The sequence below is a fragment of the Rhopalosiphum maidis genome, chromosome 2 (genome assembly GCF_003676215.2).
Source record: "Rhopalosiphum maidis isolate BTI-1 chromosome 2, ASM367621v3, whole genome shotgun sequence".
Classification (NCBI taxonomy): Eukaryota; Metazoa; Arthropoda; class Insecta; order Hemiptera; family Aphididae; genus Rhopalosiphum; species Rhopalosiphum maidis.
Genome location: NC_040878.1, coordinates 65,202,746 through 65,217,813, shown reverse-complemented (window position 1 = coordinate 65,217,813; position 15,068 = coordinate 65,202,746). Strand labels below are relative to the sequence as shown.

General features: G+C 25.9%; 2 protein-coding genes across 3 annotated transcripts in view; one reads left to right on the top strand and one right to left on the bottom strand.

The window, feature by feature from the left end:
- The first annotated feature begins 910 nt into the window (after positions 1 to 910).
- On the top strand, positions 911 to 7,139 carry LOC113551271 (ubiquitin-conjugating enzyme E2-24 kDa). 2 transcript variants are annotated; one of them, XM_026953421.1, is made up of 6 exons: positions 911 to 1,309; positions 1,466 to 1,681; positions 2,949 to 2,999; positions 4,347 to 4,479; positions 4,571 to 4,718; positions 5,892 to 7,139. In XM_026953421.1, the coding sequence occupies exons 2-6, from the start codon at positions 1,497 to 1,499 to the stop codon at positions 5,987 to 5,989; spliced, it is 615 nt and encodes a 204-aa protein (XP_026809222.1). In that variant the 5' UTR covers positions 911 to 1,309; positions 1,466 to 1,496; the 3' UTR covers positions 5,990 to 7,139. The 2 variants fall into 2 exon arrangements, with proteins under 2 accessions (XP_026809222.1, XP_026809221.1); XM_026953420.1 differs by having other exon boundaries at positions 913 to 1,396.
- Positions 7,140 to 7,441: 302 nt separating this feature from the next.
- Positions 7,442 to 15,068, bottom strand: part of LOC113551418 (cytoplasmic dynein 2 heavy chain 1) — a 29,730-nt gene continuing 22,103 nt past the window's right edge. The window contains 7 exon segments of the mRNA XM_026953653.1: positions 7,442 to 8,641; positions 8,775 to 8,976; positions 10,152 to 10,303; positions 10,305 to 10,343; positions 12,467 to 12,774; positions 13,311 to 13,434; positions 14,147 to 14,334. Coding sequence (XP_026809454.1) covers positions 8,483 to 8,641; positions 8,775 to 8,976; positions 10,152 to 10,303; positions 10,305 to 10,343; positions 12,467 to 12,774; positions 13,311 to 13,434; positions 14,147 to 14,334 — 1,172 coding nt within the window. The 3' untranslated portion in view covers positions 7,442 to 8,482.

Genomic DNA, 15,068 nt, shown 5'->3' with positions numbered 1-15,068 from the left:
CCCTTTTTTCTTTTTTAATAATGCAGTTATTCAAAATTTGATTTTTTGGAATTTTCAAATATACTTAAAGACCCTAATTTGAAATTCTTATATATTTTTGAGCTATTTAAGAAGTATCCCATGGAGATATGAACTATTTTTAAATGATAACATTCCTTTTTACTGTAAATTATTTAGTGGATATTTTTTTTAAATTTGACATCAAAATCAAAATTCAATTGAGTATTTTTAAAATATTTAAACTTTGTGTATTAAGAATAATAAGTCTTCATATAAGAGATGTGGGTAGTTAATTAGAAAATGGTTAGAAGTATAATAAGTAACCATAATCAATATTACAAATATTTTAATAACTGGAGAATTATAAATTCATACAAGTTTGGATTTAGGTAGGTACATTAAGATTTTCAAAAAAATTATCAACTAAATAATTTTCAATAAATAAGCTTTTATTGCCCAATGATACTTCCTAAGTAGTACATTTCAAGAATCTGAAAATATGATCTTTAAGTATATTATATATTTCAAAAATCAGAATTTGAATAAATTCATTACTAAATTTACACATGTGGATGGATATCCTTGGTGGATCACACTGTATAGTACACAATTATAGTCGATAGACCACAGGTTTATGCAGTTGAGTCAATTAAACACGATTACGATTACGAAACAATTCAATGTTACAATTAATAATAATAAATATTTAAATTTAATTAAACAATATAATTTATCATGGTTTATGAAGTAGCCGCTGTGTCGATGGGCGCTGATGCTGAGGTAGTTGTTATTATTTTGTGGCACGACGACGGCGCGCGCATGCTCGATTCAGTGATAACGACGACGTATTTATTATGAAAAAAATATGCACGCACGCACGCACACGGACCGGTAACTAAAGTCCGACAACCATAATATTCGCCGGTACGCAGACACCATTTTTGGAACCACTATCGTTTTCGAAAACTCGACGCATGATTGTTATTTCGGTGTTTTCCTTTGTTCGCCCGTCGTGCCGCCACCGCTGTCGTGCATTTTTATCGTAGTGCGCTCACGTCTCACGGCCTTTTGAGCGTTTAACGCGCCGCACCCGGGCCAATAATTCGCATTTCGCTCTGTAGGTCAATCCCGGTACGTTTCGCAAGAATTTGCCCGACCGCTGTTGTTCTACAGCGTGCAGTTTCCGTTTGCAAAAACGCCGCCACCGCATGCAAAGGCTCTTCTCCATCCGTCCACAGTCGATCGTCATCACCTAGCCGCCGACGCTGACGCCACTCGCTGGCTGCTCTGACCGCCGACCGCTGCCACTGTTAGTTGTACTCAATGTCTTAAGACTGAATAAATTCACATCATTCCCTCCCCGAGTTGTAGAGGTTGGCCGCCGCAAGTGTTCGAGGTATGCGACCGCTACAACTATTGACCGTTGAAATAACCGATTTCACGTGCAACATTATCTTGTCCGCAGGTCGCCAGTCACCACTAGCCCTCAGTTAATAATGTCTACTACCCCAACCCCCCGTAGTCCTAACAATTCTGGTCGCAGAGGTGTGACTGCGACATTGCCTGCAGTCGCAGCCGTACAAGCGACTCCACCATCATCGCCGTCCATAGGTGGGGAAACTACCAAGGAAGTGAAACCAAATCCAAAGATGTCTAAATCTCTTAGCACTTCGACTAAGAGGTGAGTGTTTGTTGTCTTGAAATTGTCACACATCATTATCTATTTTGGTGGCATAACCAATGCCCTACTTGATCCATCGTACCTATTTGAGTATTCACATAGTGTTCAATTTTAAATAGTGATAACATAATAATATTTATTAAAACAGTATTATTTGGGTACAAAATAGTAAAGTACCTATATTACAGAGGTGGCCACAACAAGGCTTGTGAATCATGTGTGGCTCTTGACATCAAGCTTAGAGTAAAATTATTAATTATTTTATAAATATCTTAAAATATGACTTGCTTAGAATTAGTTTTATAAATTTGCGGCTCCCAAAATTAATATTAGTGGCCACCCCTGCTATATTACGTACTTACCCTTAAGAAATATAGTTATACTACTTTTATTTCTCGTTAAAAAATCTTTCTTCTTATACATCTATCAGCCTACCTATCTATCTGTCTTATAATATTATTAGACAACATATTAGTATACCATATTCTAAAGTAGTACCTACCTAATTATTACATAATTATTTTCCATTACCTATAAGCTAATAATTATTCATAAAAAAAATAAATCAATAACTCGTAATAACCTATAAATACATGTTAATAAATATTTTAAATAAGTACAGCAGTTAGATTATTAGATCATATTATACTTGAATAATCAATACAAATAATACGTAATGAAAAATTTTAGATTTTATAAAAATAAAATATTATAATTGGATACAACATACCAGTTTGTTTTATCTTAATTTTATTTTAAATAAATATATCAAAAATTTCTTTTCTATGCACCTACCTACCTATCTAAATAAATATACTATCAAACATTTGTATTACTTTTGATAGTACTAATTGAACTACAAATGCCATTTGGTCTAAAATATCTTCTACCCCTATGATCAAGTTTATAAATATAAACTACCTAGTAACTGCACTTACATTATGTGTATACATATTAGTCAATTTTTTTTAAAAACAATTTTCCATATTGTTTTAGTTATAACTATGAATTAGAAATTAATTTGTATAACCTTTGTAGGTAGTAAATATTAATAATTGGACATCATATTACACACATCTTAACAATGTTAATAACATTGTATCTTAGAATAATTATCTCTTTGATTAGTACTACGGTATAATTATGTAATTTTTGGGTTTTGGTAATAATTGTAGTGATTGTACTCTGATTTTTTTAGATTTTAAACATATAATATATATAATATGTAAGCCATAATATAATACTCAATACTATTTATATTCTCTAGGATTCAAAAAGAACTAGCTGAAATTACATTGGATCCTCCACCCAATTGCAGGTAAAGTTAATTTATGATTAAAAATATAACCGTTTTTGATTTAGTGGTTATTTGTATGTTTTCACTTAAATTTAATTTGTGTCAGGGATGGCTTACTCAAAGTAATAAAACTAATCTTTTTATCAGTAGGTTAGTTAAAACAAATAGTGTATTTTAGATTTTGAGTTGATGCAAATGTAATGTATTTGTTTTACATTTCAATGATGTATGATTTAACTTTTATTGTGTCATCTTTTGGATCAATAAATATTCTTAAATTTTAAATTTTGAGTGTGGTTTATTGTAATAATTTATAAAATGAATCAAAAAGCTTGAAGATTTAATTTAACTAATATAAGATTCCTAATTAGTTATACCTCAAGTTATACTGATTGCAATTATAAAATATTGAAAATACATTTACCCAATTTGTCAAATACTCAAAACTTTTAAATTAATCTAATTTTAAATTTTAATAGCTAAGATTTTAACATTTAGTAGGAACAATATTCTTCATAAGTCTTACTACACTTTAAAAATATGGATACATTAACATTTTTTTTTTATTGATAGTTGAAGTTTGAATTTTAACAACATTTTATATTATATTATTATGTTGATAATTGTTTTCTATAACTACACAATTAAATTTTCAAAATAGTTTAACTAATTTTAATATGTCTTACAACAAACCTATTAAGATTTTTCTTCTGTATCAACTTATAAAATATAAGCTAATAAGTAATAACATTATATGTGATGTATAGTAATTATTGTAAAATATATGTGATATATATGTTTTTGGAAAAATTTAAATCCTACACACTTAAATACCCAATTATATTTAAATATATAATATTCTTGTAATAGCCATCCTTGCTTAGAATTGTTTTTTGTGTTTAATGAATAATGATTTATTGTCAAATTCAAATTTAACATATCCATTTGAAATTTTCTATATACTAGAATTACTTCCTGGTAATTTATCTATATTTTTCTAAAAAATAAATTATTTAATGTTCTTTGTTGGATTTTTATGTATCAATTTTAAATAGAATATAAAATTTGATAACAATTATCCATTTCACTATTAAAAATAAATAAAATTGTTTCTTTTTATGATGTTTGAAATTATAATATGTGTTTAAAGTTTGGTAGAATAATTCATTTGTTGATGAAAAACATTTTTTTTTAGATTACGATTTAAACAAAAAAATATGATTGTTTTAGATTATCTATCCCTGATGTATATTAATAATCAACTTTTGTCAGCTTTGTTAAAATAAAATGTATTTTTTGTGTTAAATTATATTGATTTGTTTATTTGTTAGATCAATTTAAAAATATAGTATTTGATTAATTTTTCAGTGCTGGACCAAAAGGAGATAATGTATTTGAATGGGTCAGCACAATTTTAGGTCCACCAGGTTCGGTGTATGAAGGAGGAGTTTTCTTTTTAGACATTCATTTCACTCCAGAGTATCCATTTAAGCCTCCTAAAGTATGTAAAACATAATTTTTATTTCTTATTTATGATAATATATTATATTATAGTTGATGCGAAACTAATTTTGACTATTATCAATTTTTAGGTAACATTTAGGACTCGCATATATCATTGCAATATTAACTCTCAGGGTGTAATTTGCTTGGATATACTTAAAGACAATTGGTCTCCTGCATTAACTATCTCTAAGGTGCTGTTATCAATTTGTTCCCTATTGACTGATTGTAATCCAGGTAAATGTTTATAATGTATTTATATATTATCAATTATCATATTTTAAAATTAATATAGATAAGTTAAAAAAAGTATATGAAATGAATAACTTAAAAGATGAATATTAATACTTTTATTACTGTGAAAATTTGAAAACAATTAAATCTACTAAAATGTTAATATAATATAATATTTTTAAAAATCTTCTTAATGTTTTCTACACTTTGTGTATATTATTATTTCTCCCTAAATTATTCCTCATGTTCAGGAATTTCTAATGTGAAAACTTACTCAAAATGTTTTATTTTTCATTGCCTCTTGTTGTATTACCACTCATTTGTTTATTGTACCATTTGTATTTATTCAGTGGTGGATCTAAGATTTTTTTATGAGGGGGGAGGTGCTAAGGTTAATGTCTTGTATTATGTATATTCCATCTTGATGGCAAGACCCTTTTTTAGTCTTCATAAGATGGCAACTCTAAAAACAAATCTAAAATAAATTCCTTTACTTAAGAAAATGTCTGTAATAAAAAATAAATGTTTCAAAAAAAAATTTTAATTCTGTCACATATGTGATATATTTATTATAATTAGTAAACAACAAATAAATATCAATTTTTTTAGCTACTTTAACCAATTTTCTAACTCCATTCTCCCCTTTTTTCAAGCTTACAAATTATTTTCAGATTTATAATAATTTAAGTAGTTAATAAATAAAATCGTGAATTTAATTTAGATATTAAATAATGTAATTTGTGATAGCACTATTTAATATACATGTAAACAGCACACCATTAATTTTATAATCAATTTTCTTTATAGTCACTTATGGTTATTAATTGGTATTGTTTAGAAAAAAATTACTTAATTTTTTTTTTTTTTGGCACCAATTTTGTTTAGAAATTTCTGAAAAATACATGATGTGTAGAGTATTTGTTTTCTAGAAACTACATGCCAAGGAGGATGCTATAGTATGCTAGTACCCTCCCCCCTCCATCTGGAACTACATGTATAGGCTGTTAATTTCAAATTTTTATTAAAAAAATTGAATTAAAAAAATAAATAAATAAAAAGGTTAATATTGAATGTTTACTAAAGCAAATAAATAATTTTTATACTTTAATCTAGTTATTACTTAATATTTTATTCATAATAATTAAAATAATTTTTATTTATTAATTTTATTTTTAGCGGACCCCCTAGTCGGTAGTATTGCTACTCAGTATCTACAAAACCGTGAAGAACATGACAGAATTGCTAGGCTGTGGACAAAACGATATGCTACATGATTGATCCTCGAAGAAACTTAAAAATATAAATATTTAAATATACATGCAAAAAATCCTAATTCCGTACATTATTAATGGGTGTTAGCATGATAAAATTTTAATCATTATTATTTTATAGTTGGCATATTTAAGACCTGAATATGAGTCAGTTCCTACATTTTTCATTTTTTCTTTTTTTTTTTTCTTAAAACAGTAATATTTTAATTATTGACATGATTAAAAATGTTTAATTCATTTTATATATATGACTTAACTGCGCAACATGTAAAGCCACAATCCATAACAAAATCTCAAGTTATTTTATTTTTATTTAAGTTTTGTAATAGAAAATGTGTACTATTTTTTTTTTCATAATTGATTTTATAGATAATGAATTGATTTCAATATTATAAAGATTTATTATTTACAAACAAGTTTAACTTATATTTTTAAATTGTAATTTTTATTTTATGAGAAAAAAACGCTACATGTTGTGTAGTATCTATACACAACGTAAGTATTGAAAGCCTAGACTGCTAATTATAATTAAATAACAATATATAAACATTTTGTAAACGAATTTCATCTTAATGTAAATGTATATTGACATAGTATACATATTTTTGTATGTAAAAATATTATTTAACTAAATTAAAAATATTGATCAATTTGTTTTATAAAATATAATTTGTATTTCAAGTCTATTTAATGACGTTGAATGAAGTTTGTGGGTATTATAGTGAAAATAGTTTTTTAAATTAATGATATAATATATCGAACATTAGGCGATACAAAACTTATTATGTTTTCCATATTGAATTACCAGTTACGTTGTAAGGTTTTTATTGAATACTCTATAGCAACTTAACTTATATTATTTTAATGTTGATGTAAAAATATAGAATTATAGCTTTACTCTTGTCTGTCATGCATATTACCAATGTATAATTTTTTTAAATTTATGTTCTATACATGTGAATGGTTTAGTGAGAGTCTTCAGTCAGACTATCCATACATTTTATTTTCATAATTATGCATAATAGTTATAGTTCTGGTTTGTAATGGTGTTGCGCAGTAACATTTTGTATTATTAACATTGAAGTTCAATTTTACACTACTTTAAACTGTTTTAGATAAAAAAAAATAAAAAAATAAGAAAATTGGTGAGAATTTTTACTTTTCTTTTTTTTTTTAATGCTTTTTAATACAAATTGAATGTATATTTTTTTAGCCAATTTATTGGAATTAAAAGTCATCTTATTTAAGTTGATGTGTAATTTATCTCATTCTTGTTGGTCTGAATATGAGATTATTTTGAATTTACTATTTACCGTGTAATGTATTACACAAATTTACAAAAATTTTAGCATATCTATATATTTATAAGTTATATATATTATATATTAATAATTAAATTAATATTAATATTGTAAAATTTAGAGTAAATAATGAATAAAAAATATTGTTGTGAAATATTAAACATAGTATATTTTGTGTTTGTACTTAATTTAAATCTTACATTTCCAAATAACTGAAATAACTAGTAAGTTTTTAGGCAACTTCAAGCATAATTGTAGTGTATGAGTAAAAACACATTACAGGCTACAGCAAACATACTAAGTTATGAATAAAATGAAATCTATTTCACGATTAGGTGTGTAGGCAGAACAATAAACGACTATTAAAATGTAAAAAAAATAAACTATTCTTATATATTTTTAAGAGTATAAGGTGTTTGTAAAACTTCTGCAAATAGGCTAGAATGAGTAGAATATACCATATAAAGCAGGGATGGGCAACTAAAAGTTATTAGAAGGCCAATTTTTAGAAAAATTAAAATTTAGCGGGCCAGAGTATAGAAAACAAAAAAAAAACTGTCATCCAAAATATGCATCTTAATTTAGCATAGAGTATAGACGATTGACTTTAAAATTATATGATGAATTTGAAAATGTAGCGCGGGCTAGATAAAAAAGGTTTGCGGACCGCCAGTTGCTCACCCCTGTTACATAGGATCACCGCCCAATCTTTTGAAACTGTAATAAATTTCATTGCTATTGTGTTCTGATTGTGGAGAAATTCGGTATTCTTATAAAACTGAATCGTCCCTGGATTTAAGATGAATTTTAAAAGAATATGAAAAATTGATTCTCACATTACCTAGGAAATATGTCGATCAACTCAAATTTTTTCACAGAATTTAAATCTGATTTTAAGTAAGCGTCATTTTGTCAGGCTTTTTCAGATCTAAATCATAAAATAAATACGCTGCTTTCAACTGCCTTAAGTGATAAAATATTAGTGTACTATAGTATTATACTATTATAATTATATATACCTATGCCATATGGAATTTGAACAATAGCAACAGTTACACAGTCTTATTGTAAATTGTTAACTACTTTACTTATACATGTTGGTATAAATTAATGATATGAGCTAATTAATTCATAAATATGTTTTAAATATATATTATAGGTATTAAATTAACAAGTAGTCTTAAAATTAATAAAATTAATGTGTTCTTAGAAATAGTGTCACTCCGGCTAAAATCCATTTTTTTTGTTCATTTAATGGTATTGCCATTGGTAGCAACGATATTAAATTATCTCTGAATTGTGTCTCATATAATGCTATTTGTAAATCAGAATTTTTCATATAGTTTGTATGTTCCTATAAAACGAATAAAAAATGTTAATTCTAGTGATTAAACAACAGCTAAAGTAATATGTTAAATTTTGTAAAATACACATTTTACAAAAACCAAAAACTATTGCATATAATTTTTTTTTATTTAATTATAAACCTGTGGAATCCATGCAAGTTTAATGTCGTCAATGATTGTTACTGATGGTGAATCTGCTGTGTTTTCAACGAGTACGTTATGATTGAGTCTTGCACCTTCTATGATTAAATTAGTTATTGTTATTTTGACTTTGGAACCTTTCAATCCATTACTTGACAGCGAACAATCAAGTATGAGACTATTCATTGGTATTTCAAATTGCCTACATTAAAAATTAAAGATTACCTATTATTAAAGTTTTGTAACCAAAGTTTCTCAAGGAATATTAAAGCGGTACGCTATATTACAGGGGCGGCTAAACGGTCGATCGCGGAATTTTCAAAGTCGATCATGCAATGTCACATTTCAACAAAATAATATGTTAATTAGATTTTAGAAATTATTATATATTCAATATTATTATATTATTTTTAGTAGTTAGTAATTAGTTTATAACAGGTACTTATTATATGTTTATATACACTTTATGCAACTATGCAAGTATATGTTTCTTAATAATTATATAGGTAGTTATTCAATAACAAAAACACGTTCTATGGAATTCGATCCTCAAAGGTGAAGTATTAAGTATATTTTTAGTAGAATTAGTAGATCGTGAACAAAAACAGTTTGGCCACCCCTGCTATATTAAATATTATGCAATATAAATCTCCCGTATCTCTCATATAGTTTTCTACGAAATCTGTATCTAAATTTAAAAGAAATAACCATTAGAGACTTGATATTTTCACCAATTTATGGTATTAGAATTTTCTAAAAATGGTATTTTTTAAAAATGTAGTTTTTATTTAACTATAGACATTTGAAATTTGAAATTTTTTTAAAAATTATTTCAATTTGTTATTAAAATTATCATTGTAGGTATTTATTATTTATGTTAAAAAAGAGCCTACATTATATTGAGAGAAAAATGTTGGTATCCTGATTTAAAATTGTATTACATATTATAATAATTTATTCTACGCAAGTGACATGTCACGTGTGACAACTTCATTTTATAAACTTATACGCACTATATTTATCTTATTCTTAATAATTATTCGCAGATAATGAACATTTTACATTTTCTGTGCGTGGAACGTGTTTAAAAAATATTTTTCAGAAAGTATTGAAATATTCACATAACTAGGTAATAAAAATACTTTTAAATTAAGGTATATACTATTAACAGTTTTTTGATTAATTTGAAATTATCAAATACCTAATGATGCAGAAATGCGGAGTATTAGGTATAAATTAGTTTGCAGTAAAATCGAAATCAGAAATATTTTGATAAATCTGTGGAGTAACTTTAAACATATCTTTATAGTTTATGATTCATTGCATTTTATTGCATTTCATAACATATAATAACTTTGTAGTTTGTACTATACATACTTGGCTGTTTGTTGTTTTAGCGCTATCAGAAGGGTTCTGGGATGGAATAACTCGTCAAGGTTAATTTTTTGCGACAATTTGTCAGTTGAAGTGTTTATTTTTTTCACACACATCGTTCTGGCCACGACGTTTCTGATATAGGTCACTGGATCAGTTTGGACCATTCCATTGGTCCATCCACGATTTAGGTGTCTAAAAAAAAATAGCTTAATACTTAATAGCATAGAATAACATAATATATTGTATTAGTTGTATAAAAAAATATAATACAAATTAAAAAGTATTACCTATCTTTGTTACAGAATCGTTAAGTTAGGCCCGGAAGTTCATGAATTAGCATGTTTTTACTGAGTGCATCAAAAATTTGCTGGATGAGATAAAAATTCGAATCACAATCTAAGGAGTTCAAAAATAAAATTGTAATGTGCATATATTTTTTAAGTTTTTTAAAAAGATATGCATATTTTATTGCATTTAGTGTTATTATTATTTTTTTTATTAATATTTCATGATAATGTCGGACTTAGAATATATTTTAAAATATTTTTTGTTCAAAAATATGTCCTTAAAAAAACGCCACTAATATAAAATAAAAACCTGATTAAAATTAAAGGTCGTTGCTTGGTCAGGCTGATAATTGCGGTTCATTAATATTTGATAACCTATCAAAATCCTTAGTTGTAAATTTTAATTTTTGAATTAAATATAACATATATTATATCATATTAAAATTGTGCATATTTTCACCATTTTTTAATAATGATTTTTATCAAAAACAATAAAAACTTATCGTAAAAAAAATGCATATTTTAAATTTTCATGATTTTAAGTGTATATTTTAATAGTTTTAAGTACATGAACTTCCGGGACCTAGTTATTATGTAGTGGATGAATTTGACATGGCATAAAAGTCCAGTATAATATATTTAATTAATTTGTTGTAAGTATAGGCAGTTCAAAAATAAATAGCTATAAAATATTTTAAAAATGTTCACAAAATACTTACATTATTATTTTTCAGACTATGTTTATTGGTTTTCAAAAAAATTTGGTTTTTCTGTGTTATTTGTAGATATGATATTTTAAACTTCTAATGTTTTTAGTATTTTTTTTTATAATTTATTTATATAATATAATTTTTATATGTAAGTAAAAAGTTTAGAAATTTAACACAAGGGTTGTCAAAGATTTTTTTTACATCAATTAGTAAATTTCAAAAATAAACTTACCATGGATAAAAAGATCTAATAAATTAAAAATTGCAAAATAATAGTTTCAAATTTGAATTCATTAAAACATAATTCAAACTTTGCAGTTTACGGAAGCCATTATTTACAGTAAATTAAAAATAATGCTTTTTTCTATAAATTCATTCACATCAAGATAATAAATGGTTGGCTTTAAAACACTAAATAATTAGGATCCTGAAACCGTATTTGGATTTTAGAAATTTAGAATAGTTGACTGGACTTTTCTCAGTCTTCCTCTGGTATTTTTAAAATATTTATATAGAATATAGCTAATTTATTATTATTTTTAAACAAAGACTAAAATTAATTAATATAAGTATATTATAATCAATCAGTCAAAAATGAATTGAAGAAAAAACTGTAAAAAAATAGTTAAGCAATTACATACTTTTTAATTTCGTATAATACCCTTAGAATTTGTACGAGAAAAGGTTTGTCACACAATTTTTACCCTTGTTTTCAGGGTAACTAATATTTTAACTTTTTAAATTACAAAACTGCTTCGTAAGTTTTATTATTTGCAAATTAATTAAGTATAATTGTAATTATTAAATCAATGATTTTTCAATGACTTATGTAAATATGTAGATTTTCTTGTTTATCGAAGCCGAGTTTTTGCCGTCCAAGAGTGACTAGAGTATAATAATTATAATTATTATATTTCACGCCGGTTAACCGGATGTTAACATTAGGAAATAAGCTTGATAATTTTGATTTCTTTTTTATACTTTTCACGATTTAAAATGTTACTTAAAAAATTATTATAATTTAATATTTATAGCTTTAAATTTGTTATTAATTTGTTTAATTTTAATCTTGTTATTTACATAAGTTTTCACTTTAGTTGTTAATATTATTTTGTATTTATTTGTATTGTAATTGTTTATCCTTATATGTATAATTTATCTATACTTGTACTCCATGCCTTATGAGCGTTTATTACTCAATAAATTAATAAATAATAACAATAACTTAACGGATAACTATAAAGTTGTTGCCGATTAAGGGTTATAGAATCTATCTGATTCTATCCATTTTTGAGCAAGACGATATTATATATCATACCTGGAGTCTAATTAGATGTAACACTGTGTCTGACACTGTGGTCGAGGGTCTTGTATTGCTGTGAATTGTTTGGTTTACAGCGGCCAAGGTCTTATGCACGTTTCTGACCAGTCGGACCGCGAAGTTAAGTTCTTGGCTGAAAAACGTGTCTACTGGCCATGAATTACTGTCGCCACTTCTGCTCGTCGGTAACTCAGTAAGATTGACGCCCTTGTTCAAGGCTTTCCACAGATCCAGAATGGGTTGGACCTCCAAGTGCCAGTCGCCCTTTATGTGCAGTTTCGTTCCGATGCGACCAATGCTAACGCCTATATATTCAGTACGTCAGTGTTTTTTATGAACTTTATCACCACCCTATTTTTATGCTAATATTGTACACCATTTTATGAATACTCGTTAATTTGAATTTGGATTTATAGAATTTATGTAAATATAATATTTTTTTTTTTATGTCGATACTTAATGACATTTTAAATGATTATTTTTTCAGTTATTATCCATTTAATTAGCAGGAAAAAAATATTATTTTAAAAATACGGTCCTTAAAAATCTATATGTAGGTATTAGATAGACATGAACAACGAAAAAGATTATACAGATTAGATTATAAAAATATGCAAGTATCTAAATAGTTTTTGTATAGGTGCCAAACACATATATAGGTACATAAGGTTTTTTTTTTACTTAATCTCAAAATAATGATAATAATTTTAAAAAATGTCTTAGATCTCGTGAATCTGAGATATATCCATTATAATGATTCATGATGAGTATTTTAAAAGTAGAATAATAATTAACTTCCACTCTTTTATAGTGTTATGTCAGTTTTAAACTTTTTACTCACGTCGCAACTGTGATATTGTCTCGGTACTTTGTTTCTTTTGCCATGACCTGTCTACATTCTCCGGTAAATCCAACAGTTTTGGAGTGTCTTGTTCCGGCACGCTTTTCAGTGCGTTCTCGACATCCTATTTGCGCGAATAAATAATAATAATTTACTTAAATCCGATTTGACACACCTACGCTCATATAGTCATATATACATATCTATTAACCGATAATAATCGTCAGAATGTTTGATACTAAAATTATTTTATTTATTATTGTGTTAATATTTCTAAGCTATTAACGTTTGTATAGAAATCGGTTTTAAATTTTTTTTTTAAAAACAATTATTTAATAAAAAATAATTTCAAAGGCAAATTATTACTAATATACGTGCTTTATAAATTATAAATAACTTACAATATGAAGAAGTCAAATGATCATACAAAACAAAATAATTCATTAAATTTAAAATGATTTAATATTTATTATAATTAAAAATATAATGATAATACATTTATACTTATACACTCGATGTCTTAAGATGTTGATAATTTTAAGTTTTAAGGTTAATATTTAAAATGAAAGAAAAAAATATTATTTTGTATTTAAAACATTTAGTTTATATTACTCGTATATGCGATGTTTTTATAAAATGTTACACCATATTACATACGAGTATTATACTTGTACGACACCTTAGACCGACAAAAATTTGTAAAATTATCACAGAATGAACAAAATTAACTGTCTATAGTTTAAACTATACTTATCTGTATCTCATATTTGATAAAATTAATTAATGTTCTATTTTAAATGTTGCGGGTATTAATCATTAATCACTATTTCACATACCTTTGCATCACTTGAATTTAATTCCGTTATTCCAGGTATACCATCCTTCCAATTGAGATTGTCTGATGTGAATACACATCTCAAATATGTTGTGAGTATAGCTACGTCTTGTACATTCGTAATCCGACCACCGTAGATAGCCTTTTCACATAGTCCGTGAATGTATGCCCATCTTGTTGAACCATGTTCTAGTGATTTAAAATAAAAGTTGCGTGTATAAAAAAAATTAATTCCATTTTTACGTTATTTATTTATAATTTTGCAGTCGCTAGTAACGAACGCTTTTGATTTGTAAAATGATAATATTGCAGAGGGGAGAGGTAAAGTTTAATATTGTTAATATTGAATTTCCTTTTATTGCTGATAATTTTATTATCAGTTTACCACAAAATAATTGCAATTCTCCATTAATATAGAAAAAAATAAAAATTCAAATATAACGTCTACTTCGTATATACAAAGAGTAAAATTATAAAATGTAAAAAAAAATTTTATTATATTATTTGTTTTCATCATAAATTATAAATGACTATCAAGGAAATAGGTATTACAATTTAAAATATTGCACCAACTATTTTATATTACAAGTAATAACTGAACTAATAATTTTAATCGAAATATTTACAATATAGAATTGTTTTCAAGTTTTTTATTGTAAATAATATAATGTAGTGTAACAATAAGACGTATTTTATACATTTTTGGTCCTTGACAAATACGGCTTTAACCTATACTTAGCTATGTGTAACGCTTACGAATTGAAAGTTGTGTAGTGGTGCGCACGCATGTGTGAATATTTTTTACAACACGGTTATCATTAGAGCATATAAATACACTAAATATACTTAATGCAATGTCTGCCGATAAAATATGTATTTTAATTCATAGTTTAATACGCGATTAGTAAAATTTGTTAATATTT

Excerpts from the sequence above, each read along its gene's own strand:
- LOC113551271 (XM_026953421.1), top strand. The coding sequence starts at position 1,497 with ATGTCTACTACCCCAACCCCCCGTAGTCCTAACAATTCTGGTCGCAGA. Across the intron at positions 1,682-2,948 it reads CTTAGCACTTCGACTAAGAG|GATTCAAAAAGAACTAGCTG; the intron begins GTGAGTGTTTGT and ends TATATTCTCTAG. Across the intron at positions 4,480-4,570 it reads ATCCATTTAAGCCTCCTAAA|GTAACATTTAGGACTCGCAT; the intron begins GTATGTAAAACA and ends ATCAATTTTTAG.